Source organism: Pararge aegeria, chromosome 13 (genome assembly GCF_905163445.1).
Source record: "Pararge aegeria chromosome 13, ilParAegt1.1, whole genome shotgun sequence".
Lineage (NCBI taxonomy): Eukaryota > Metazoa > Arthropoda > Insecta > Lepidoptera > Nymphalidae > Pararge > Pararge aegeria.
In genome coordinates, this window is record NC_053192.1 from 14,725,948 (window position 1) to 14,753,257 (window position 27,310).

The following is a 27,310-nucleotide window of genomic DNA, read 5'->3' on the forward strand; positions in this document are numbered from 1 at the left end:
ACTCCTGTCGACGCGTACACGCTTGTTGTTCGCGAACTCAGTCTTGCTTCCGCTACCGGAGCGAAAACATTTATGTGTACGCGCACATTGTTTGATTAAGTTAAGTATGGATTGGACGAATGATAAAATTATAAAATTTATTCAAGCAATTGAAACTTATCCTCTACTATGGGATTCCAGTCACAATGATTATAAAAATAGAAACAAAAAACACGATGCCACTCTAGAGTTGGCTCAAAGTTTCAATTGTGACTCGATTGAGATAATGAGAAAATGGAAAATTATTTTGGCTCAATATCGAAGAGAAAAGAAGAAAATCGCGGAATCAAAATCTTCAGGTTCTGGTATATCAAACATATACAAGCCAAAATGGTTTGGTTATGCATATTTGAATTTCTTTCATGGAAGGGACGAACCGAATGCCAGTGTGAACTCACTGGACGAAATAAATGAACAGGTACGTTTAAATTTTTTATTTTCAAACCTCTGCTTTTATTTTTAGTTATGCTTTTTACGCTAGTGTTTCTTGCCATGCCACCATTCCGATGTCAGTTTGGAAATAATGTGCAAATTCTTCTCGTATGTCTTTCGCATCACCAGATGGTCTTCTTCCGATATGTCTTAAGGGTAGTAAGTTTGCCATGGGTGCATCGCGCCGCCAACTTCCATCGATAGTGCTATGAGTAATTTGGTTCTCAGTATCAAAACTGCCAAAAGAAGTATAAAGTTGCGCAGACGACTTTTGTGTCATCAAAAAATTATGCAAGTAACAACATGTCAATGTTATTAATTGTGCCTTTTCTGGAGCTAACAGTATAGGTTTTCTGAGTACGCGAAATACAGCGGACAAAATGCCAAATACATTTTCCACAACACGTCTCGCTCTGCTCAACCGATAGTTAAATGTTCTTTCTTTTGATCTTTTGTCATGTTGACCGGGATATGGTTTCATTAAATTTATATCTAATGCAAAAGCATCATCTGCCACAATGACATGTGGAATTGGTTTGTTCCTTCCGGGTAGCGCATAAGGTGGAGGCAAATTTAATTTTCCTTGCTGAAGATTAGCATAGAATCCAGTATTTTTGAAGACACCACCATCCGATATTCTTCCTTTACAACCGACATCTACGTACGTAAATTTATAATTTGCATCAACCAGTGCTAAAAGTACAATGCTGAAATCACCTTTGTAATTAAAAAAGTCACTTCCAGTATTCTTTGGAGCTTGAACAACAACATGTTTGCCATCCATAGCCCCAATGCAATGAGGGAAATTCCATAGATGGTCAAATTGACGTTCTATCATCATCCATTCTTCTGAAGTGTTAGGCATCTGAAAAAAGATATCTTATTATTATTTCAGCTAACACAAGATATCCAGGAACACACAGTGAATGAAGATCAAGAATCTCCTCATGAAAGGCCAGTCGAAAAGTTTAAAGCTCCGAAGAACTCGCAGAAACGTCGTGCTGTCGATGAAGACCCGAGAATTGCTCATGCTTTGTCCATTATGGATAACGTAAACAAGCAGATGGAAGCAAAAAAACATGATGATGACGACATTTTTGCTGCAGCCGTCGCAACGAAGTTAAGGAAAATTAAAGATGAGCGGACGAAGATTTTAGTGCAAAGAGATATTGATAATTTATTGTATGATGCTATTATTGGTACTGGAAAATATACTGCGACTCCAATGCCTTCACCGTATTCAGATTCGTCGAATTCTCAGATCCGAGTTTCAAGTTTTCAGATCCGTGATAATGATGACTCAGATCTTTTACGCCAGAATGACAGCGAAATATTAACTTGGCATGATATGTAATGCAATAAAAGTAACTAAAATTAAATGTCATTTTATTTTCTTACCTTAATATTTTCATTCAACACGCTTATCAACGCCTTACAGGTTTCAGGTACAATCCGAGCAATAAGTTCTTTTGAAACTTTAAATAAATACATTAAACTTGCAAAAGAATCTCCAGTAGCAAGATATCTTAAAGTAATTGCAAGCCTTATTGAAACAGGGACACATTTTCTGTAGTTTGTATCTTGCTTAGCAATAAGAGGACTAACTGCATTGACCAGCAACTCAAAATCTTCGCACGATATTCGAGTGAAATTTTTAAATCCACTCAATGGATCTATTTTTATTTCTTCTACAAATCTATTCGTTTCTTCATTTCGTCGCTGTAGGAAAGGCCTCACCCAACAACGCGGTTTCTTTCTTCGTTTCTTTTTAAGAAGACTTAATAAAACACAAGCTGCAGCACAAAGCACTACGTTTTCCCGCCCGTCCATATTAACAACTGAAGACAGACAACTCTTCTCAGTGAACATGTTCGTGCACAAGTGTGCCATATTGTGCGTTTACAAAAGTTACGCACAACCTTGCCGGTGGAGACAGCAGCTAGACACGATACCAGCTTAGTACGTGCACTGCTGGAGTTTTGCACAAAATGTTTGTAAACAAATGTGCTGCACACTATTTTGGTGGAATCGTACCATTATAGTCGTAAGTTCTGTTTTTAATTAGAGCCCTGACAGAGAGAGATTGCTTAAAAATATAGTAAGCACTACTTTTAGTGTAATTCAGCAGAAGAAGGAGAACACAGTCATTACACGCAATACTGCCTTTTCCATGACAAGTCAGTTGTTAAATCATCCAAGAGAAACACAATTACAGCGTTATGATTTGATACCAAGTTAACTGAAAAATTAACTATGAAATGAAATGAACGATGTCGACACTGAGATACTGATAACCTTATAAGGTGGGAGATATACAGATACGGTGATTGTGCATCTTCCAAATAATCATATCTGGACCCAGCCTTAAGTGTTTCGATACTCTAAAACAATCATGTACTTTCAAAATACAAAGAATATTGAAATAGGCCATTAAATAAGAAGAAACAAAACAACTATAAACTTAAATGCGTATAAGCGCAAGGCAATTATATTCATTATTTTTTTAAAACCATGAAAGACACATGTTTAATTGCGCCCAGCCCTATTGATTGTACAACTTATTACAAAAACTTTTTGCAGAACCATGTTACAAAACTTCATTTTTGATATGTACAATAGATTACACTAGTAACTAGATACCTAAAGTACCCTTACGTCGAAGCTAATGTACATCGAGAAACTACCTACTATCCTATTTTTCATGAACAAAGTCACTTCTGGCAAATTGAATATATATAAAATTTATTTCACTTGGCACTTCAAAAACAACTATCATAAAATAAAATATAAAATAAAGTTAAGGGTGCAAAGATTCATGCAATAATTCATGATAAAAATTAAAAATTATTATGTTATTGAAATTTAATTACAGTTACAGATTTTGCATAAATGCGAGCATTAAATGTAACATTTCATCTTTAAGTGATTGAGAGGAGGATCAATTTTCCATTATGCAAAATGAAAAAAATTTTACCTATTAGTGCATAATTAAACGGAAATAAACACATGTTTTTTCAGTTTACTTTATCGTTATATGTACATAACTATCAATTCTGCTAAAAAGGACTTTGTACAAGTAAAATACAATTTATCAATCTTTTTACACACACCACACGCTCTGTAAATGCTCTAAATTTTAGAGCATTTATTAATCACTCTATAACATATATTATTATATATACACACAGTTTGATAATATTATCTTCATTATACTATTTTCTTATTGGACAGACTGCTTTAGCGAAACACACAATACCGATGGACTCCATTTTAAAAACAAATCTAGAGTAGAGTAACTTACTATTGTATTACATTTTTTTTTATATCGATACTTACCGATATCTATAATATATGAACACTTCTATAATTCTGAGAATCCAATAGTGAAGTATACATTATTTTAATTAATTTCTTGATATGAAACTTATTAGTCAAACGTCAAATAGCAAATAGTATAATAGATAAAGTATATAATCAGTTATTGCCATTGAATAAGTAGAACCATTCACCCTTTAAACTCTAAACACGACCTCTACTTTGAACAGAAAGGAAAAATGATAAGGCTCTATATTAAGGCTTTTTGTGTATTCAAATAAAGCTCTTCAATCTATTGAAATCTAGTTAAGGCGTAACAACGCACAGTATGGCTTAGCGACTAATCGATTTTATCAATCAGCGGTGTTTATGATCTTAGATAAAAGCCCGCAAACCCGCATTGGAGTAGTATGGTGGGTTGATGAGCTCTATTGATGGGACATTAATAGGCTGAGGATGATCGAATATGGCTGGAAATTTTGTTATTATTTTCAGTGTAAACAAATATGTATTCTAATAACAACTGTATTTCATTTAGAAAAGGAAAATTGAGCCAAACTGATTTGAAAAATCGATTAATCAAAGAAACTAATTGGACGCGCTTATTTATAAAATATACAATTAAATCTATTTTATTTTTACAGTCTATTTTAGAATTGGCTCTTGTGGTTGGATTGTTGTTCTTCCTACATGACGTTAAGAAAAACAAATTCCAGTTGTTGTATCAACATAAGCTGGACTGAAGTAAGTAATGAGTGTCTGTGCAGTAAACTTTATCGCAATACAATAGTAGTCAAACGTTTGTTTATTATGGTAAATTCCAAGGAGTTTGGCCAGCCAACATTAGTCTAGCCAAGTAAGATTAATGAACTAGCCAAACTGAACTTTGATTAATGTGACCATGAATCGCTAAACTTGAAAATAACAGTAAGTTTAAACATACTGACATAATTCGCGTACGAAATTTTTAAGGCGGTCATCTGCTTAAACAGATCCGATCTTATCGGAAAGTTTTCACTTTTATTTTTAAGGAAGATTCGATTTGATTTTTAAGGAAGAATTTCGTACTTGACTCCACAACTGAATTGGACGTAGTTATGTGAAACTGTTTCAACCCCACTCCAACTGACACAAAATGAAGACAAATCTAGTTTTCTATCAGTGCAATTTTTCAGCAAAAATTATTCCATCCTTAAGTCACATTTTTGTACTTTTTCTTTCACTTATATTAAAACCCTCTTATTTTATTAAAGGTGGGGCTGAAATAATTATGCAGTGTTTTGTCGCACTTCAACTAACAGCACCTTTCAAATGTCAGAATGTGACAAAAAACTGTTAGCTATACAAATGTTATACCATGTTTAAACTAATAATAAGGGAGGCAGAATAAATCGTATTTAGCGGTCTTGGAGACTAGATGAAGGGTTTGTTTAAAGCCTATTTGCATAACTACATCCAATCAGACAACTCACTAAGCTCATTTTCTGAGTCTCGATTATCGATTTAATATCGTTCCTCGACATTTCTAACCAATCCTATATGGACGTTAACTCGATGCACAACATTAATGAACACTAGTGATGGTGCTCGTAAGATTTTGTAGTTCACTTATGGTTCACTCGCGGATCACTTGCGTTTCACTCGCGATTCACTCGTAATTCACTCGTGGGTTCACTGGCGATTCACTCGCGGTTCACTCGTGGATCACTTCTGCCAGACAAGCATGTCGTCTGGCTCGGGCTTGGCTCAGTCCAGCTGCTGCACTTGAACCACTGAAGTGGGCGGCGGAAGCGAGATCTCGTACTTGATGAGACCGGCGCCCCGCCCCGTCGATAGCACCAGACCTCCTACTTCTTTCACATCGCCGCTGGAAAACATACTATACATAAAGTATTAATAATCTTTTGCTTCTACCCCGTCTGTATTTTTAATTTTAGGTTATGTTGTGACTTAACTGCATTCAAAATAAATAAATATTTATTTATATATTTTTCAACCTACGACTAGTATTACACTAGCGTAGATTCTGATGCACCTATCAACATACAATTAAACTATATTTTACTAACCTACATACTAAACTTTATCAATGTAACAAATGCACCACAGAGCAACCTTTGTGAGTTTGTACAGTTTCAGAGTATAACAAAACAGATCTGTTCTCTCAGCTATGTCGTTACAATACACACATACAACGACAATACACACATCGCCATCTAGCTCCAAAATAATCGTACCTTATGTAAGGGTACTAAAATGGCTGATGAATATTTTTATGAATAATATGCATAAATACGTATAACATACATATGAACACCCAGACACTGTAAAACATGCATGTTCATCACACAAACATTTTCCAGGTCTCAAAAAGCAGGGTCACTGCCCACTGCGCTAATCGGACGTCGAAAAGAAACAGATAGAAGCAGTGTCAGTGAATTAATAATAGAAAAGCGTTGATAGCCTAGTGGTTAGCGGTACGGACTTCTTTCTGGGGGGGTCCAGTAGGATCCTCTAAACTTATCGTAGTTATGTGCATTACTCATTTTAGCAATTATAATATAATCTGCTTGATGAAGGAAAACATCGTGAGGAAACCTGCATGCCTGAGAGTTCTCCTTAATTTTCTCAAATTTATGTGAAGTCTACCGATCCGCACTTGGCCAACCAGCATGGTGGAATAAGACATGAAACCTTCTCATTCTGTGAGACGCGTGGCCTGTAGTGGGCGGTGAATGCGTTCATAATGATGATGATGAATTTAATTTAGACACCGTTCACATAACTATATCAATTGTATATATTAATAGATATTTTCAAAAAAAAATTGGGAAAAATGTGTATGTAAACTACATACCAATTTTTCCGCCGCAACTACGTCCAATATCGATCTAAACTATTTTTTTCTTACCTGTCTTATAATGTAAGCAACTGTTGCATTACTTTTGATTGTAAAGTATGTTTTAAGAATTTAGAAAAACAAGTGTGATAAAATAATAACAAAAAAAAATAAAAGAGAATTTCTTTATGAAAGTTTGTTTTTATAATTTTTTTTAATAGTGTTATAAACTTTACACTGAAAAGTAATGACAAGTTTGTTGACATTATGTGATAGGTGAGAAAAATAGACTGTACGTGTAATTTGTTATGGGTTTTCTAGTACTTAGTACTAGCAAAATACATACCTATGATGTCGTTTGTGCGCAAGTTGTGCGTTCAGAGGTTTTCCGTCGCGCGTCACGATCTGCAACGGCGTGCCCAACAACGTCCGGCGGCCTGCCACCGTCCCCACTACTATCTGATTGCCGATAACTTGACCGGATCGATTCGTTACCTGGAACAGTTAAGATATTTAATCAAGAGAGCAAGTTTTATGAAGAAATCATTTTCAATTTTTCAAGAACGAAAGTTAAGAAACTCGCACAAAAGACACTTACGGATCATATGATCTGAAAGTGTCTTTCGTGCGAGTTTCGTTCTAGACATTCAGAACTCACAAGAAAGAAATCTGCATCTTACATGTTGGATATACGATACTCGCATAAAAGACACTTTCAAATCACATGATGGATATCCAAAACTCCAAGTAAAAACACTTTCATATCACATGCGAGCAAAAGAAAACTCACATAGCAGACTCGTTATATTTAATTCTTAGTTTTTTTTGGTTATCGAAAAACTAATAGGGACAAATAATGTAACTGACTGAGTGACTGAGGAGAGGGCAATTTATAAAGGCGAAGAAATTAGCACCCATTTCCTTTTACAGAAGTGCCTTTGCGACTCAGAATTCTAGTTCTTTGGAACCTAATAATGTCATCTGTCGCTAAGAATTAGCAACGAAGTACCAAATACGTGACGTCACTATTCTGTTGAATGACCACTCCTGGGAACTAGATACGTTGCAGAAAAATAAACCACTAGACAAACTATATGAAATAAGTATATGAGTGAATTTATTTTTCTCACCACTTGTATATGCGTAGGTTGTTGATGATCCTGTTCTATCTCTAACGTGTTCTGATGCTGCACTTGTTGTTGATGCTGCTGCTGCTGTTGTTGCTGTTGCTGCTGTTGTTGTTGTTGTTGTTGTTGTTGCTGCTGCTGCTGCTGCTGCTGTTGTTGCTGTTGCTGTTGCTGAACCTGTTGCTGGACTTGTTGCGCGACCTGCTGCGCCGCCTGTTGCGCCGCTTGCTGTTGCGCTTGTTGCGTCGCTTGCTGCTGCGCTTGCGTCTACGGCAAATTTTTACTTAAGAAAAGGTTCAAAACAAAATGAAACTTATCATGCTTGTATTAAAGCTCAATTTCGTCTAAACTTCTACAGACACCACTAGATCGTTAATTAGCGACTCTACTACCCTACTACCCGAAACCAATCTCAATTTCGTTACAATGAATCTCCTCCTAAGTGTTGTTATTCAAATATACAAGTTCATTAGAAACAAGGAAATCAAATCAGAGTATATATTACTCGATTTAAAGAAACTTTTGTAATTTTAAGTCAATTATATTTAAATTTTCTTCTATTAAAGATTAAAAAAACAGAATTTGACAATTATTTTATTCCTAGTCAATTATAATGACTTGACTACGCATTAACACGTGGACCTTTATATATTTTATTTATAATCTGTGTCACCTTTGGACCTTACAATGCTGATCACTTATGGTTGTCACCACGTGATTTTAACTAACACTTTTTAGAGTTTTTTTCTCTAAAAGTAGGTATCAGTTCCAGGAGAAACTTGTTACCTTAAATATAGCCTGATGATTTATGGTTGTATATGGAGTTATTTCTCTAAAAGTAGTTATCTACTATAACCTAGCAATGCATAGGTTTAAACACATTTATAACAGCAAGGTTACTATATATTTGATGATTTTTTTATTGATAAGGTCGCTTGGATGCGTCATACCCAAATTCGTTTCAGCTGCAGATCCAAGCGAAATTCCCTTTGAACTGATTAATCATCCACAGCCTATTAGTCACACTGCTGGGAACCGACCTCCTCTCAAATAGGAGAAATGGTTGGCATAGACCCACCACGCAGCTCCAATGTAGGGCAGCGGGCTTTTACATTTATAATCACAAAGTCTGTGATAATAACCGGGACCGACTTTTAAGTGGTCAGTAAAAAAGAATACGTGAAACTTACCGCTCTCGGCGGCAAATCCATGTGCTGCCTTTGATGTAACATCAAGTGATTCTTCTGGAAGAACGCCTTACCGCACTGGTCGCACACGTGCGTCCGCAACGTACAACTGCCCTCCGGATGCCTGGAATCAACATAGAACCCTGTCACTGATGATACGCCCATTGTCGACCTACCTGACGAAGTGGTGAGCATTTTTTGTGTGTGTGTGTGTGTGTGTGTGTGTGTGTGTGTGTGTGTGTGTGTGTGTGTGTGTGTGTGTGTGTATGTCTTATATATAAAAGTGGGAGGTCCTAGATTAGGGTTCCGTAGACCGTACGCGTGAGACTATCAGCGATCTGTATCTCGTAATCCCTTATAGGTAAGAGTATAAAAAAGTTGAAAATTAAAGTTTCCAAGAAACGTGTTTTTTTATGCATTTGCCTGTCCTTCCTTGCGTCAGCCTATCAGTGGTTTGTATCTCATAATCTCGAATAGGTAAGTAAAGTATTAATTAGATAAAGTAATAAGTCGAAAACTGAATGTTCCAAGAAACATTTTTGTATTTTTTGTTTGATCATTATATTAATATACCAAGTTGTTTCATCATCATATCAACCCATTACCGGTCCACTACATAGCACCGGTCTCCCCCGAAAGGGATTCGAAGTCCTGCTTCTGGGCTATCACCGCTTCTATACCTTCTGTTCGCTTCTATTCTAGTTGTTTCACATTGCAATATTTTATTTATTGCACCATGAATCGATTTTTCTATTAATGTAGTGCATTACCTTCTATGATGTGCTAATAGGCCGTGCTTAGCTGCAAATCCTTTGCCACAGTCGACGCAGAAGTGTAGCTTCGGCCGTGGCTGTACATGGTGATTCTGTAACGATCAATTTACAATGTGTTAATCAAAACTGAAATAATACTTCACAGGCTTCAGGCATCTCTATGAGACTTATCTGTGAAACCGATACTACACTGCCATACTTTTTACGGAAAGAAATAAGATACAGCCCTAACATCTCTTCACGACTCCTATCAATTTATTAGGGACGCGTCGCGTAGCGTTGGTACTATGCGCGTGTCGGTCTTTTACCTTCAATACGGTAAACGTTATAAGTATACGTTCGTTTGTTTGGAAACATAAATGTGCTTCTTTTGTAATATTTTTACAGGTTGATTCTTTATGAAATATACTTATGCATCCTTCAGTATTATTTCTTAATTCTATTACACATTGTATAAGAGACTTGCTGTTTCAGTCCACCGTTTCACTCATGTTTAACTTTACTTATTTATTTATTCCCTCAACAGGGGATTTTATGACTATACACATAAAACAAGATATATTATCTGCATATGATTATGGTAAAATAATTTATGAAAATCGTGTTATTGTGGATTGTTTATAATAAATAGGTATATAGCTCTGTGGTATTTTATTTAAGATCTACTAAATATTTATTCCTTTTGTTTAGGATACCTTGGAGTTATGTTTGAGACTTTACTGATAAGGTTGCCTTAGGACTATAATATTTCAAGAATATTCATAGTTTGTTTTCTGTAATACGCAATAAAGCTGTTTAAGTAATAAATAAAGACCAATAATTTTTGTAGTTGGTACATAGTATTCACATATGACGGATTGTTAAGTCAGCACAAGCGTAGATGCTTACAGAATTTAAAACTTATTGTTACTAAAATAAAATATTGCTTTTGTTTCTTCTAAATATAATAGATTTTTGATGGTGATAGAATTATTAAGATCGGTTAAGCCGATTTCGATAATTCCATTTAAAAAAGTTTGGGAACATCAAAGGGACCTCTATCCAACCATAGGTTAAAAGTTTGAATAAATACTCACCGTTGCTATAACTTGTGTATGAACTACATTGTTGGGGTTGTTGGATATAATCTGTATCGGCTGACCTGAAACAAAGATAAGTGTTGTAGTGTGCTCAGTGCTGCGAAATAAGGTTGAGAGAACTTTTAATAATGAAATGAGAATATGCTATGTAGGCGGACTAAAACTCAATTTTGTGCACTTGTGCAGAATAGAATCACATAATGTTTGCATCCAGCTAAGTTTGTTGTGGGCTCCAGAGCGCGTTTGAAACTCTCGTAGATTAAGATTTAATTTTGCAACATAGTTTTCACTATCACCTCACAACTATGTAAACATAAGTGTATGAACGTTTCATAAGTGCCTGCGATAGGCCTACATGAATAATGAATTTGAATTTGGTACTGCAGAATTTGCCAACTGCAGCTGACTTTCAGGTATAAATAAATAATAATAAAATAAATAAACATACTACGAAAATAAACACATCGCCATCTAGCCCTAGTAAGCGTTTCTTGTGTTATGGGTACTAAGATAGCTGAAGAATATTTATATGAATATAATACACATAAATACTTATAATATACAGAGACACTGAAAAATATTTATGTTCATCACAAAATCATTTTTCCAGTTGTGGGGATCAAACCCGCGGCCTTGGACGCAGAAAGCAGGGTCGCTGCTCACTGTACCAACCAGCTGTCTAAACACAACAACATATGGTATATGGTATAGGCTTGGTTGACATCGCGGCACGATCACACTTACTGTGTGCGGTGTGCGTCGCGTTGGCAACGCTTGCTGCGGCTACCAGACCAGGCTGCAATGCGGCTGTGAGTGCGCAAAGATCCGTCACGCAGGTCCTGTCGCCCGCGTGGAGGCGGACGTGCAGCGAGAGGGCCTCCTGGGAACAAGTTGATGATTATAACATTAAAACCGGGAACGCGCAAAAGTGCTCTGCCTAAGACTTCCTTATTTGATAATGAAGTGTGTGGTGTGTGCGTGGATCTGTATGTGTTTGGGTGTGTGTGTGGGTAGGTGTGCGTGTGGGTGGGTGTGTGTGTGTATGGGTGTGTATGTGTGTGGGTGTGTATGTGTGTGGGTGGGTGTGTGTGTATGCGTGTATTGTGTATATGCGTGGGTGTGTGTGTATGCGTGTATTGTGTATATGCGTGGGTGTGTGTATGCGTGTGTATGTGTGTGTTGTGGGTGTGTTGTGTGTGTGTTGTACGTGTGTTGCCGGTTGTTTTCGAGAGCAGGATCTCAACCCCTAGCAAGTTTCGCTCTCCCAAGCCCACTACTGCCAACGCTGTTAGTCCTACTATTTGTATAGCGGTAGACGAGAGAATGCGTATACAATTATCTTGTGGTGTGCCCGCTAGCCCTACTAGTGATTATCCTCCAAAACCTTCCGAAACGATATATTATTTTTGAACTAATTTAGGTGCAGTTAAAGTTTATACATTGTATATTTTGCTATCTCATAAAACATACCTTTGTATTGAAACATGAGCCACACTCGGGGCACACGTACCCAGGGGTGGTCTTCTCAGAGAGTATTTGTCCGTCAGCACCAATTACCTGAGAATAATATTAATTATATAAAGTTTGCTTTTTATACAGGCATCATAAAGGTACCCATAATATTATGTTGACTTTGCGACTGCTGCAATTGTTTTGCTTGCAGTATTGCTGGTTGCTGTTCTCGTCGTTGTTATTGTTCTTACTAAGCTGTTGTTGTTGTTGCTGCTACTGATGCTGGTTTTGTTATTGCTGCTGCTGCTGTTTATATTGCTGTTACGTTTATTTCGTATGTGTACCGATGCGCTCGTAATTTTAGTGTTATGAAAAGATATCTAATAAACTTCATCATATCACCAGAACGGGTCTCCTCCCACAATGAAGAGTGTTAAAGGGCATAGTCCAACACTCTGGCCCAGCGGATTGGTGGACTTTCTCAGATTTGAGAACATTATGTAGAACTCTCAGGCATGCGGGTTTCCTCACGATGTTTTCCTTCACCGTTGAAGAAAGTGATATTTTGATCACTTAAAACGCAAGTAGCTTAGAAAAGTTAAGTTAGCTCGTTAGTCGAGGTCCTACCCTATGCGCTATCACCGCTTCGATATCATCGCACCAATTCTTACTTGAACTATTTGTGGTTTGAAGTCATCCTGTTTTATAACAGTCGCCTGCTGCTGTTGTTGCTGCTGCTGTTGTTGCGCTTGCTGTTGCGCTTGTTGCTGTGCCTGTTGCTGGGCCTGCTGCTGCGCCTGTTGTTGCGCTTGCTGTTGCGCCTGTTGCTGCGCTTGTTGCTGCTGCTGTTGTTGTTGCTGCTGCGTTTGTTGCGACTGTGCGGCCGTGAGGCAGTGCCTCGTCATTTTACAATGCTGTTGTAACTCTGATTTGCATTTGAACGCCTCGCCACATTCTAGGCACGCAACTGCGCCGTCTCCTGTGTGGATTCTGTAAATAAGTATTTATTCAAGCAGGCCCATAGGTGGCACTTTTAATGCGTACATTACATGAGAATTACACGGTAGTGAGATGATGGCGATAACCATATTCGTAAACTTAAAACTTAAGCTACGAGGGTTCCAAACGCGTCCTGGTCTAAGAAGAAGCCTACTACAAACTTAGTCGGGTGTTTTATTTTATCACCATCTCGCACTGTCATTTAAAATTATTAGAAGAGCAACCTAGTTAGAGCAATAAATAAATACTATATATTTATAATAAACATCTACACAACATTATATATACATTTTAATAATTAATATATATCTATTATCTATACAATAATTATCAATAAATAGGAACAATACGTGTTGGCGGGCTTGACGACTATTACGATAGTCAAGTGATGATGTAGTGACCTGGATTTTTTTTTTTGCACATCTCTCTGAAAACTGACTTAGGTAATAAATAACTATCGTTGTGACAACTGACAGATACTGGATATAATAAATGCGTAAGTTAGTTTGTTTGTTTGTCTTTCCTTCAGGCACTAACCAACCGAGAAACTAAACAAATAGATTTTTTGCAATAGAGATATTTGAAGGGACGGAGAGTAAGTTACATAGACTACTTTTTTACCAGGAATGCCAATGACGAAGAGCGCGGGCAACAGGTTATTTTAGAAATAAGTCACATTTACTATATTTTCTTCAAAATGTTTCTACTACTGTTCTTTCACTTCTAATGCTCTAAAACTGTATTTTAAACTTTTTCAAAAGTATCAGTACAACTTAAATGAAATTATTATTATAACATCAAGCATAACATACATTTAGACATAGTATTCATATATAAGTAACCTAAAAAAATGGTGCCAATTCTACAAATATTGATCCTGGAAAAGGTGGATAACGTAAGATTTCGTAACTATAAATAATGTTGTAACGCCATATACATTCTGAACTAATATGCTTTCACGCACTTATAATATCGATCGAGAGGTCCAGTAAACTGGCATGACGGCGTAACAGAACGTCATGCCATCGTCCGTGACGGCAAGTGGGTCTATCTTACACAAAATAGATTTTTCACATCAAAATACTCACTTCATATGCGTAACTAGAGTCCTCTTCTGAAGAAACTCCTTACCGCACACGGGACACGCGTGAGGAACCCTTCCGTGGATCCGTCCGTGGTTGACGAGCTGGAACTTGCGCGCGAAAGCCACCCCGCAGTCGGGGCATACGAAGGGCGAGAGGGAACCGTGGAAACGACTGTGCATTACCAAGTGTTCCTGTGAAAAGCGAGAATTATAATTATTTATACTTACACTTGTCTATTAAAACAACAAACAAAAACAAGCGAGACCAGGGCGCGTTTGGTACCCTCATAGCTTTAGTTTTGAGTTGACGAATTTTGTTATCGCCATCAACTTACTTCTATGTCATATTTTAAATGTAATGTACGCATCAAAAGTGCCTTCTATGTGCCTATTGGAATAAAGAACAATTTGACTTTACTCTATTGTTGTTTAAAGTGGTACTTTTTATTACTGTTTATCGTGCGCAAAGTTGGATTTTTCGCACAAGTGCTTTTAACTTTTCATTTTTTTTTTTATATATATATACTGTTTTCTAAGACAGCCATGTATTCAACCAGCAGAATTTAAAAGTAGTAGAGCTTTTTGTTACAGCCCTTCCAGGTAATTACCATGCTTATTTCTGTTGCAAAGCAGCATTGCTGTATGCCGGATTTGGTTGCCGGTGTTATTACACGCACATGAGGTTTAACGCCTATGCCTCACAATGATACCCACAGGGTGGCATGTTGTATTACGTATCCCTAGTATACCCTCCAAGTTTTGCTCTGTTTATAGGCAATCTGCGTGTTCCGTCAATTATTGCTATAAAAAAAGACTAAAGAGTTTTTATTTGTAACTTATTGCACACATACCTTCTGGGCGAAGCTCTCTCCGCAATCAGTACAGACGTAAGGCCGTTCGCCCGCATGGTACTTGCTGTGAGTCACGAGGTGCCTTTTCAAAGGGAAGCCTCGCCCGCACTCGCCACACACAAACGGACGATCGCGACTATGCACCTGCAAACAAAGAAAAGTTTTTTTTTAAATAGGTGACAAATGAAATATTTACACTTACAGCATTAGAAAATAAGTTGACTCTTATTAACGATATTAGCTAAGAGTAAACATAAATATGGTAAACGCATAAACCTGTACATATTTCCATGCTTAATAAATAATCTTGTCGATAAGAGATAACCAGTAATAATAAGAGAATAAACTCAAGTCATATTTTCTCATACAGTGTACTACAGTGTATTCAAATGTGAGTAGAATGTAGGCACCTGGTTAAAACTGAATAGTTTTTGTGGTGCTGAAATATTATTTTTCTAATAATGTAATGTTTTAAATTAATAGTTAAATAAAAAATTAATTAAAAAATAACGATTTCATTGTTCAAATATTTAAATCAATCTGGTGGTTAGGATTTTGAAACACACCTCTAACTTACTACCCAGAGAATAACTTAGCTTAACGAATTAAGCGTGGGTAGAGATAATTATCTCGTGGCAAACATGCTAGCCCTACTAATAACCAATTTACTCACCCTAGAATGGGTGACGAGATGATGTTTCAGTGTGAACGCCATCTTGCACTCGTGACAGCGGTACGGCCTCTCAGCAGAATGCAGTAATAAATGGGTGTTAAGGCAGTGTTTCCGAGCGAATGCTTTACCGCAGTGGCCACAGACATGTGGCCTCTCACCTGGGAATAAAGAGTGTTTTTAAATACGTAAGGCAGATACTGAGGTGATCACGTCTCATGTGTATACAGACAGACCAGGATACGTCAAAGCTTTTCTCTATAGGAGTATATACTCAAAGGCCGCCGACCCACCGTTACATCCCGGCTAGTTGGTTGCAGTTATAATTATTTTGTTATTATAATTAACGAGCTGTTGCCCGTGGCTTCGTAAGTATTTTTGGTTTTTCATGAATCCTGCGGAAACCGAACATTTTCCCGGAATAAAAACAGCTCAGGGGCAATTCAGGGGTAATACCCATTCCAAAATGTATTCCAATTGGTTCAGTAGTTTTAGCGTGAAAAAGTAACAAACAAACAAACATCCATACATCCATACATACATCCATCCATCCATCCATACATCCTTACCAACTTTAAGAGATTATCTTTATGAAACAATGTTTTTATTATTTAATTTATAACTTTCACTAAAAACGTACATTATACAAACAATTTATTTTACCTTGTAATCCCATTATTGGAGAAGGTAGATACAGACAATAGAAGTAGCAACTTATACAGACGGAAGCTGAGCGAAATGATTTAAATATTAGTATTACTTACCAGTATGTACCCTTGCATGTGTGGTTAGATGATGCTTCAATAGGAAGGATTTTCCGCACTCATCGCAAGAATAAGGTCTCTCCTTCACAGGCGTGGGAACTGCTGACATCACAGTGTTTGTCATCATATCAGTCTGTGAGTATACAGCCTGTAATAATGCAATTAAATGTTAAATTTTTGTTACCTTGATTTTGGAATATAAGTTGATTCCTTTTCTTGTCACGTAATGTAATCCAATCCAATTTCATGTATAAAGTTTATATAGGAATCATTTAGGGCTTAATTTATTATAATGTTGATTGTGTTTTTGTATTCTTTTTTTATTTGTTTGTTACTTATTGTCTGTTAAACTGCTGCATAAATCTCAATGAGATTTAGTACAGAGATAGCTGGAGACAGAAAAACAGAATACCTTCATCCTTCAAACTGCGCTACCCATGCATGGCTTTTAAAACTGTACCAATCTTGACAAAATAGAGATCTCCATGATGAACATAGATTAATTTTTAAGCCTGGGAGACCTGATTTAAGAACTAAACCAAATGTTAGTGATAACTACTTTAATATTAGAAAGTTAATTGAGTTGTGGCTTTTTAGTGGAATATTTATAGTAATTACTTACTTTTGGGGAGTTATTTGCAGTGCCAGGCTCCTGCTTCGCATGCAGAAGATGATGTTGGTGAACTGTCGTGCTCTGTATGGTATCCTGGTTTTGCTGTTGAGTAGCTTCCACTAAACTCTTTAAGCTCCCATTTAACAATGAATGGTTCAACTGCGAGGCATCTATAACCGGTGTTGCAATCCCTTGGGCTTGCAAGGCGCGTTTCATTAATATTTCGTTGCATTCTTCTGCCGTTAATTGTATAGGACCAATGGGTGTCATAAAGGGTTTTGATGATAGATTTGTTGCTGAAACAGAAAAACAACATTAAAACAATTAATGGACTAACTGGATAAAAACAAAAAGCACCTTAAAGTTTAATTGGACCTAAAAATTTGAAATGACATGTCTTTAAACTTTTATTGTACAGGATACGTCTAAAACAATCACATTAAGATGGCCTTATAGATTAATTACCATTAAAGGCATTTGCATAGTGTTTGGTTAGTCGCATGTAACTTGAAAGTTCAGTTTTAAAAGTTTTATAGTTTTTTTTTATACAGTACAGTAAGCATCATGCAATTTAAAAAATTTGAAGCTTACTGTAAATAGGTTCAGAATGCGTGGGGCAGTCGGCGTGTGACAGGACAACTATGTTTGCTACGTCCCGTGCACCACATCTAAGATCTTAAAAGAAGATATAAAATTGGCTATGTACTTTAAATTTTTAACTTGTGTTGTTTTCTTCACCATCACCATTTACTGGTTATTTTTCATAATATCTGTTTTGGCTATTTCCAAACTAGATTAATTCATGGCTATAAACTATAGTAACATTCTCTGCCGTACTAAATATAAGAAAAAATTTGCTGAAAATAGACAAGAACTTTTTAATAGTTTTAGAATAGGTCTGAGGATCAAACTTTATTGTTATTAATAAAAAAACTAAACTGTCATAAATCATCAGAAGCTCAAGCAGTATCATTCCTGCAATAAACTTTTTTCTTAAAGAAAATATAATTTTACTAGACCAATGCATGTTTTTATACCTTTTTAGGGTTTGATTATGAAAGGATAATTAAATATTATTATTGTAATAAATACTTATCATCTTACATTATATAGCCTTACACAATGTAGTAATATGTATGAGCATGTAAAGATTCTTTAGATTTGGAATTAAGAATATTTTACTTTGACTATCACTTTTTGGAAACTATACAATGTAAGACCCTGGTCTTCTTTTGGTACAAAAATTTCGTTTCGTTTGTATTTTTGTTCCTCATTTCAAGCCAACATCTAAAAATTTAATAGATATTTATGAAACTATGACAAAATAGATGCCCTTAGGCTGCTTTTCTTCTCACACTGATAGTCGCTGAGCTAATCAATCCTAACCTAAATATGTATAGTTTTTACACTTACTTTTTAAAAACTGACTGGTCAGTGTTAACAAGCAACAGCTGTTTTCATAACCACTTTTTTAAAAAACATACATGTAGCCCTATCAGAGCAGAGAGAAGAAGAAACAGCCTTATATTTATACACATAAGTTTCATGTATAATTTATTTAATAAACTTCTTTGTAAAGGATTACATTAACTCACTTTGTATTGTTGCTGTCTGATTTTGCTGTGACACCCTGTTTAATGTGTGAGTTGGAGCTTCGTTTAGAACAAACATGGCCCTCCTGCCAGGAACAGGTGTCCCAGTGAGAACCCTTGTAACTTGCGTTGCTGCATTTGTTACTGCTACTGCAACTGTGCCAACTTTCTCTTGGACTTGAGGTGTCTTGTGGGACATAACAGTCAATGTTGTTTCTGGTGACACCTAAAATAAACATATTTAGCATTACACACACTTGTGAAAATAAAAATAATTAGTCAATCAACCAATTAAGGTTGTGTACTCTGAGAGTTGACAATAATTATAAAAAAAAAAAAAACTGCCACCAGCTAAGTCATAATCTACTTCTTAGAGCCAGATTGTATTTGTAACCTTTGGAATTAACATTATACATATAAAATGCTAAGACAAGCAAAGTAAAATACTAGTTATACCTAACATAGGTAGGCATAGGCATGGCAAAGATAAACAGCATAAATTAAAAAATATATTTATTTTTAATTTAGAAATAAACCATATGTAGTTTTACGCTTGGTTGGGTTAGTAAAATGCATTTATTAAGGGGTCAATACAAAAGTAGTACCATGTAGGGAATTGGTTATCCACTTTATTTTTATTTAAAAAATGTTTGGATACCAAGACCTCACCAAATAGTAGAGCAAATCAAGCTCATTGTAAGATTTTTTTTTTTTTTGCATTTATAAAATAATATTAAAGCTAATTAAAATAATCATTATTTTATTATATTATTGTGAATAAAAATGCAGTCAATAGGTATGATTAATTATATTTCTATACTACACATTGTATATAACTATATTTTAATGTTATGTTTGATGATCCTAATTTGGTTTGTTCACATTTATTATTTTCATCATAAGCATCAATATAGCCTATAACAGATAATTCCATTAAAGTTGATAGAAAATATTGTGAGGATATCTTTATGCCTGTGGGTTTTTCAGACTTTAATTTGGCTTTAATAAAACGGTTGATTTACATCCTCATCACCTTTTGTTACAAGATTAAAGTCTTATCATATCCATAGAATACTTAGCTATGAGCTAAGTAAGAAGTAAGAACCATGGAACCTAGAGCTATGAAAAGGACAATTTTTTTCTGAAATTTGGTATTTTATTTGAGACTTTTTACTTTTCAGATTAAAATACAAACAATAAGTTAACTATCTACATGTTTTGATTTAGACAAACTTATTTTTGTTTATATAAAACAACACGAATATCCAAAAAGAGTACATTGTAAATCTGCAAATGTTGAAAATCTCCAAATTTATATTGAATACAATAAATGCTACTTATCTGAATACAATAATAACTACTTAAGTAAAGTTTGTTTATTATAGTTTAATAACATAAAAGAGACTTTTTATATTAATCCATTCATACAAGGACAAAGAAATAAAACGATTATAGGAGAAAAAATCGAATTATCCGTAATGTTTGGATAATTTCCAACAGGAATGTGGAATGTAAACAAGACTTACCGTGTTCCCCAGCGTGTAGCTCAGACTACTGGGAGTATCAACTTCGCACTTGGTGAGATCCGAAGTACTCGTGAAGCCCCATGAGTACCCGAATCCGGAGACATTGCTCGGCGTTGGCATACACATTTTCACAGATTTTATTTCACTACATCAAAAAAGTTCAACATCAACTAGCACACATCCAGAGACCGATAGTAAACACTGGTAAACACACGGAAAACTACTCATGACAGATTTGCCATTACGACCATGTACATACGCTTTCACACCTACTAACGCACAATGTAGTCGCACTCATCAATCCATCTACCGCCGAAACAAATAACTTTAACTAACTTTGGACATCGCACGATACCTCTACACAAAGATTCCCAGACATTTATTAGAACCTATCCACTTCTGGCCGCGAATTAAACTCATCAGTTTAATGAAAAAGGCGGCACAGGACGCTATACACTACATCGACACGCACGTAATCGGAGTTTCACGGCACACAAAACAAACTTCTAAACGTAAAACTTAACTTTACGTTCATAATTACTGTACACATAAAACGATAATTCTAAAATTATCAATTACATTTGGTGATTTCATAAAAACAATTATTTTATCGCACACACAAAAAACCGGACGCCATTTTATTGTTTATGGCAATTTTTTTACATCTATATTTAACAGACTAAACTTGACATTAGACCATAGCCTTAAGTTATTTCATACGACACGATTTGGTTAGGTGGCCAATGGTTGGGTCTTACCAACATAGCATAGACAATTTCTGTGATGAATACAAATTCAAATTCATTTATTTCAAGTAGGCCTTCTTTATAAGCACTTTTGAAACGTCAAGTATGATACTCTACTGAGAAGAGCCAGCAAGAAACTCAGTAGTTGCTCTTTTCCAACATCAACATTTACAATCATTTTGCTATCTTGCGGGAGATGGGAACGAGGCTGGCTGCTTCCATTCTACCTTGTCATTGAGGAATTCATCAAATGTATAGTAACCTCGCTGTACTAGATGCGTTTTTACACATTTTTTAAATGTATGTTGACCTACCAATGGTCAAGAATTTCCTTAGGAATCATGTTGTAAAAGCGTATACTCAACCCACAAAGGAGTTCTGCACCTTTCGCAGACGATATGCAGATATCACTAATTTATGAACGTTTCTGGTAAGTCGATTGTTAATTTCAGCTTTTGATTTATAAAGAGTAATATTTTGTCTCACAAAGACTATATTATTATACATGTATTGCGAAGCTACTGTAAGAATACCTATTTGTTTAAATTTTTCACGAAGCGATTCGCGTGATCCAAGTTTATATATTGATCGTACGGCTCTTTTTTGTAGTATAAATATACTTTCAATATCTGCAGCTTTTCCCCACAGCAAGATCCCATAGGACATAATACTGTGAAAGTATGCGAAAGCTGTTTCAACATCGGTAAGCTGTCTAATTTTCCTGATTGCATATGCAGCTGAGCTGAGTTTAATCGCTAGGCTTTCTATATGGGTACCCCACTGTAGCTTTCAATCTAAGGTCTCTCCTAGAAAAACAGTGGAGTTTTCTATTTTAAGTGTTTCTCCATTTATTATGATGTTTTTATCAATTTTTTTACGTTAGCCAAAACAATGCCAAACACTTGGTTTTGCATTTTAAAGTAAGTTATTAATAGTAAACCAGTCTGACACATGTGACAAAGCACCGTTTACGTCGTCAAAATTATCTTTGTTTCTATCAGTCTTAAAAATGAGAGATGTATCATCTGCGAACAGTACAATCTCACAAGTGCCCCTGACATGGTGTGGCAGATCATTTATATACACCAGAAACAATAAGGGACCCAAAATTGAGCTTTGTGGGACACCCATTAAGGTAGATGATTCCTTAGACTATGTCTTTTACGCATACCCTTTGAATTCTATCACTTAGATAAGAGGCAATTAAATTGAGTGCAACGTTTTTGATGCCATAGTGGCTTAGTTTTAATAACAACATTTTGTGTTCAACGCAATCGAATGCTTTGGACAGATCACAGAAAACACCAATGGCATTCTGCGAACGTTCCCAGGCATCGTAAATATGCTTAATAAGTCTTGCGCCTGCATCCGTTGTACTACGACCTTTAGTGAAGCCGTACTGCTCCGGATGAAGTAAGTTATTTACATTAAAATGATTTAAAAGTTGATAAAGTATAATTTTTTTCAAAGACCTTACTAAGAGTTGGCAAGATTGAAATAGGCCTGTAATTGTTAAGGTCATTTTTATGACCGGATTTAAAAAGGCGTATTAATTTACTACATAATACAGTTTATGCTACTCTGTAGTCTGTAATGGAGATTAGTTGATTACCATTCTACCATAGACTACTTCAATATTCTAGATTCTACCTAGTCTGTGTTCAATTGTTGTCATGTTGAAAATTGAGGTTTCAGATTTGTGCAAGTTTAACTAAAAAGTTGATTACAGATAAAATTGTTATTACTGTTCCTGTAAAGAAAGCCACATAAAAACTGTAGTCGGAAAAGTAGTTTTACGGTACAGAGAAGCTTATTACAATAAGCTCATTCACTATGAATCCTATTTCAATGGACAGGGATGAACCGTCGTCACTAACTTCTGTCTCAACAAATCACCCCTTAGAACAATTTATATTACTCGCGAAGGGGGCCAAAGGATCAGCATGTGCCGAACTTATAAAACAAGTACTTGAAGCTCCAGGGGTGCATGTATTTGGTGAACTACTTGAAATGCCTAACATACAAGAGGTTAGTTATTCATCAATATCTCTGCGATAATCACAAAGAAATATGCCCTCTCTGCATATTTGAGTTACTTATTTATACTTGATACAGATTGCGAATAAACTTGTATACCTAATTTTTATTTTTTATTTTCATGCAAATAAATAATGTAATTAATAAACTTGAGATTGAAACTTATCCTAATGGAAAGTGATGGTGCCTAGGTAAATCAGTAGCCTGTAACAATCCACTGATTAAAGGCCTCTCCCAATGGGACGATTTGCCCATAATCAATTATTAAAAACATCAAATCTTTATTGATTAGCTTAGTCTTATTGACAAGCAATGTTTGTGGTATATGGCTGTAATTATTATAGGCCATTAGCAGACATTGTTGTGTGATTGAGTATAGATACTTGGATTATTTGGGAATTTGATATTATACTTGAACTTGAGTCAAATCAGATCATATCTGAGTCTTATGTTTTGCTTGTTATTAGGTGATGGAGGTGGTTAGCTAGCACACTAAATGGAGTAGCTTAGTAGAAGTTGTGTTCTTATTTTGTGTTCACAACACAAAATTGTCCTTAAAGGTATCTCTGCCATTAAGGGTATAATCACATATCATTTGACGGCCTAGTGGCGCAGTGCGCAGCGACCCTGCTTTCTGAGTCCAAGGTCGTGGGTTCGATTCCCACAACTGGAAAATGTTTGTGTGATGAACATGAATGTTTTTCAGTGTCTGGGTGTTTATCTGTATATTATAAGTATTTATGTGTATTTCATTCATAAAAAAAACATATTCGTCAGCTATCTTAGTACCCATAACACAAGCTACGCTTACTTTGGGGCTAGATGGCGTTGTGTGTATTGTCGTAGTATATTTATTTATTTATATCATATTATGTAGCCATACCATATCTAGTAAGCCTTAAAATTACATTAGTTGTGAGTAACAAATAACAAAAGTTTTCTATAATTTGTGTTTTATAAAATTTCAGTTAGAAACAGGACAATATGCCACACATTTTAAAACGCTCAACTTATTTGCATATGGCACATACAAAGACTATCTGGAGAACAAGTCTGATTACCTAGAACTCACTCAAGTACAGTGTAAGAAGCTACAGCATCTGACCATAGCAACTCTGGCAACACAGGAGAAATGTATTCCATATAGTGTGTTACTCAAAGAATTGGATATTAAAAATGTTAGAGATTTAGAAGATCTGATCATTGAAGCAATATATGCAGGTATTTTTTTTGTTCCTTGCTGATTAAATTGTGTGCTGTCCAGAGAGAAAGAGAGTTTAATTCATTATTTCAGTTAAAATTTGCAATATGTAACATAAATTGAAGGAGTTTGAATAATCCATGGTTTGGTTTATACTCCTTCAATTTATGTTACGCTATGCTATAACTGGGTTATTGAATAAAATAAATTAAGATACATATATTATAGCACAAAAAATAATTGTTTAACTCTGTATACACAAATCTTGCACTTACTAATCAATATTGAATTCTAAAAGAATCCTATTTACCTAACATAGCTCAGATCCCATTGATTGAAGTATATTATAGTGAAAAATGCTTGTGAAATGGAAATATAATAAACATATTAATAACAAATAATTTTTTTTTATTTGAATTTAATAATGTATATACCATTTCCAGATATAATCCATGGCAAATTAGACCAAGAATGCAAACGCGTAGAAGTAGACGTAGCCCTAGGCCGCGATGCAAGATTAGAAGATGCAGCGGCCATAGCAGATGTCTTGGCTGACTGGTGCAACGCTTGCGAAGCTGTGCTCAGCTCGGTGGACAGACACATCCAGCGTGCCAACCACAGAAAACAGTGTGCCATTAGACACCAACAAGCTATTGACCAGGAGGTGAGTATTTCTGTGCAAAAGTTTAGCCTTTTATAAGATTTGTACACTCGCAAACGTAGTGTCGCTTTCGCATATGGAAACATTATACCGTCATAGAAAAAGGATTTAATGCTCCTCAGTTTAGAGTTGCAAGTTATGTACTACAGATTTTTATTTTACTTACGTTTTGCTTAAAGCAAAGGTGAAGAATTGTGAACAAATTAATGACCATATAAAGAACTTTCAAGCAAGCATGCATTTAATTGCTTAGAACGCACATAACTTAGAAAAGTTAGAGGTGTCTTCTTCTGTTTCTGGGCCTTTTAAAGTTAGATGTGTGTTCTGCAATTCAAACAGTGTTTGTGTTATTAATTTGATTTTAATTATTTATCTCTTGTTTACAGATATTGTACATAAAGAAGAGTCAAAAAACACAAGGAGAAAACGAAGAGTCAGCTTCTGCCGGTGGAAGCGAATCCCGTTCAGCTCCCAAGAAGAACTCCAGCAAAGGAAAGGGAGCGCGCGGGATTTTCTGGCAGAAAACCACATAATCCTGTATATCTTGTCATATATTAATAATAAATATTTAGGTACTACCCTCGAAAATATGTACTTACTATCATCAGCCTTGTGGCTCTAATATCCTTCTCCCGCACTTTATTCCAAAGCGGTTGGGCGGGCTTTGGTAAAGTACTGCAGATCTTGATAACGTTAATTGACAAGTGCTAATGTCAATGATCTCTGTGGTGCTGTGATTGGCCATGTGACTTTATAATAAAAAGGTTCCGGGTTTGATTGTCAGGGGCCTCTGGTCTGGTCTGGTGGGAGGCTTTTAGGCCATCACCAAAGAGCAATGAGATTTTTGTGATGTGAAAGATACTTAGTAAGGTTAGCCCATTAGTGAGGTTGCAGTATAGGATTAGCTTGTAGTGCAATAAAAATAAAGAAAAGTAGAAAGTCAAGTAATAACGATAAAATTAGCCCCTGCCATTATAGATATTCCTGCTCTCATTGAGCTATTAGGAATCCTAAAACAGTCCACTGATGGACTAATGGTGGACAGGTTGGTGATCGGCGAGTAGAAGAAGTTAGTAGTAGCAAAGAGGCTGCTCATTCTCTGCTATATTCCCTTAGTCGCCTCGTACGAAGTCCGCGCGGGGAGGATGGGTAGCGACCAATGTATTCTGATCTACCACACGACAAAATTCAGAAATAAGCCGGAATACTGGTAAAAGCAGGTCTTTTACCAGTATTCCGGCTTATTTCTGAATTTTGTCGTGTGCTGAAGGTAGCTGGATTAAGCTGGTTTGGTACTGGATAGAACTAGTAAGCGTCGTAGCAATGCCCCTGTAATAGAGAGGTATTTATTTATCGCATTTGTTGTGGAGTGCATGGAGTCTCAGAGCTGAAAATTAATATAAGACAGATTACATCGCGTTTGTTTGTCTCATTGTGAAGGAAGAGCTGGCTGTTTTTTTCGTAAAGCACACCATTCCATTTTAGAAAGTTTCAAATAAAGTTAATTGCCATACTCGCGAAATTTCTACCAATTTTTTAGTAAATTTTATAAAATTAGCTTCTATTCCTTACCATAGGAATCTTATCAAAGGTTTTCCAATATTTCGTTTTGCCTAGTAATCCAGTTACAGGAACCCTATTATAGGATGTAAATGTCACCTGCTGTGTCATATCATTCTCTGGTCACTCATGATCATGAAACTTACACCTGGAAGTGCCCTCCAATCTTCCGTCTTCCCCGATACCTATAATCTGGGTACCTTCAAATCAAGAGTGGATAGGCATCTTCTAGGCAAGCGCGCTTCATCTGCATCATCACTTACCATCAGGTGTGATTGCAGCCAAGCACTTGTCTATTGAAAAAAAAAACAAAAAAATTTATCGCGTAAATTAGGTGAAAGTTATGACTGGGACGGATGGTTTGACGTATTCTACGAGGCAATATAGAAAAGTAAAGCGATTACCTATACAAACCTTTAAACTAATTTGAAACTAACAGTGCAATCGACTCAGTTACAGCTTAACTTAACTATCAGAAAATACTCGCTTAATGGTCTGATGTCCTTTACAAAGTTAGTGTACCTGAGCAGATTTAAAATTCTTTTGTTTTCACAGTGGAAAGGATCGTATTACTTTTAGAGCTTCTTATTAAGTTTCAAGACGATTAGTGTACAAGTATTTTTTAATCATAATATAGATTTTGGGTTAAAAAACAGTTAAATCAAATGGTAGTTTTTATGATATGTCAATCTAGTAACACTGCAAACAAACTGTCACCTGTCAAAGTCGCGAGTGAAACAAAATAGGACTGTCTAGGCTAGAA

The 27,310-nt window shown here is 35.8% G+C and overlaps 3 protein-coding genes across 4 annotated transcripts; 2 read left to right on the forward strand and 1 right to left on the reverse strand.

The window, feature by feature from the left end:
• Window positions 1-265: 265 nt before the first annotated feature.
• On the forward strand, window positions 266-1,875 carry LOC120628816. Its single transcript, XM_039897440.1, has 2 exons — window positions 266-457; window positions 1,367-1,875. Exons 1-2 carry the CDS (start codon window positions 266-268, stop codon window positions 1,823-1,825), a joined length of 651 nt encoding a protein of 216 aa, XP_039753374.1. The 3' UTR covers window positions 1,826-1,875.
• A 1,057-nt stretch (window positions 1,876-2,932) lies between these two features.
• Window positions 2,933-20,966, reverse strand: LOC120628547 (zinc finger protein 665-like). Of its 2 annotated transcripts, XM_039896958.1 has the most exons (17): window positions 20,343-20,966; window positions 18,820-19,042; window positions 17,816-17,899; window positions 17,234-17,520; window positions 16,612-16,759; window positions 15,851-16,008; window positions 15,178-15,321; window positions 14,331-14,518; window positions 12,915-13,233; window positions 12,262-12,348; window positions 11,536-11,671; window positions 10,789-10,853; window positions 9,710-9,804; window positions 8,943-9,063; window positions 7,756-8,019; window positions 6,972-7,120; window positions 2,933-5,653 (listed from the first exon to the last, which is right to left on the reverse strand). In XM_039896958.1, the coding sequence occupies exons 1-17, from the start codon at window positions 20,466-20,468 to the stop codon at window positions 5,533-5,535; spliced, it is 2,715 nt and encodes a 904-aa protein (XP_039752892.1). In that variant the 5' UTR covers window positions 20,469-20,966; the 3' UTR covers window positions 2,933-5,532. The 2 variants fall into 2 exon arrangements, with proteins under 2 accessions (XP_039752892.1, XP_039752893.1); XM_039896959.1 differs by lacking the exon at window positions 17,816-17,899.
• A 1,778-nt stretch (window positions 20,967-22,744) lies between these two features.
• Window positions 22,745-25,587, forward strand: LOC120628694 (COP9 signalosome complex subunit 7b). The gene is made up of 4 exons (XM_039897258.1): window positions 22,745-23,116; window positions 24,094-24,346; window positions 24,770-24,990; window positions 25,374-25,587. Exons 1-4 carry the CDS (start codon window positions 22,922-22,924, stop codon window positions 25,518-25,520), a joined length of 816 nt encoding a protein of 271 aa, XP_039753192.1. The 5' UTR covers window positions 22,745-22,921; the 3' UTR covers window positions 25,521-25,587.
• The last annotated feature ends 1,723 nt before the right edge of the window (window positions 25,588-27,310 follow it).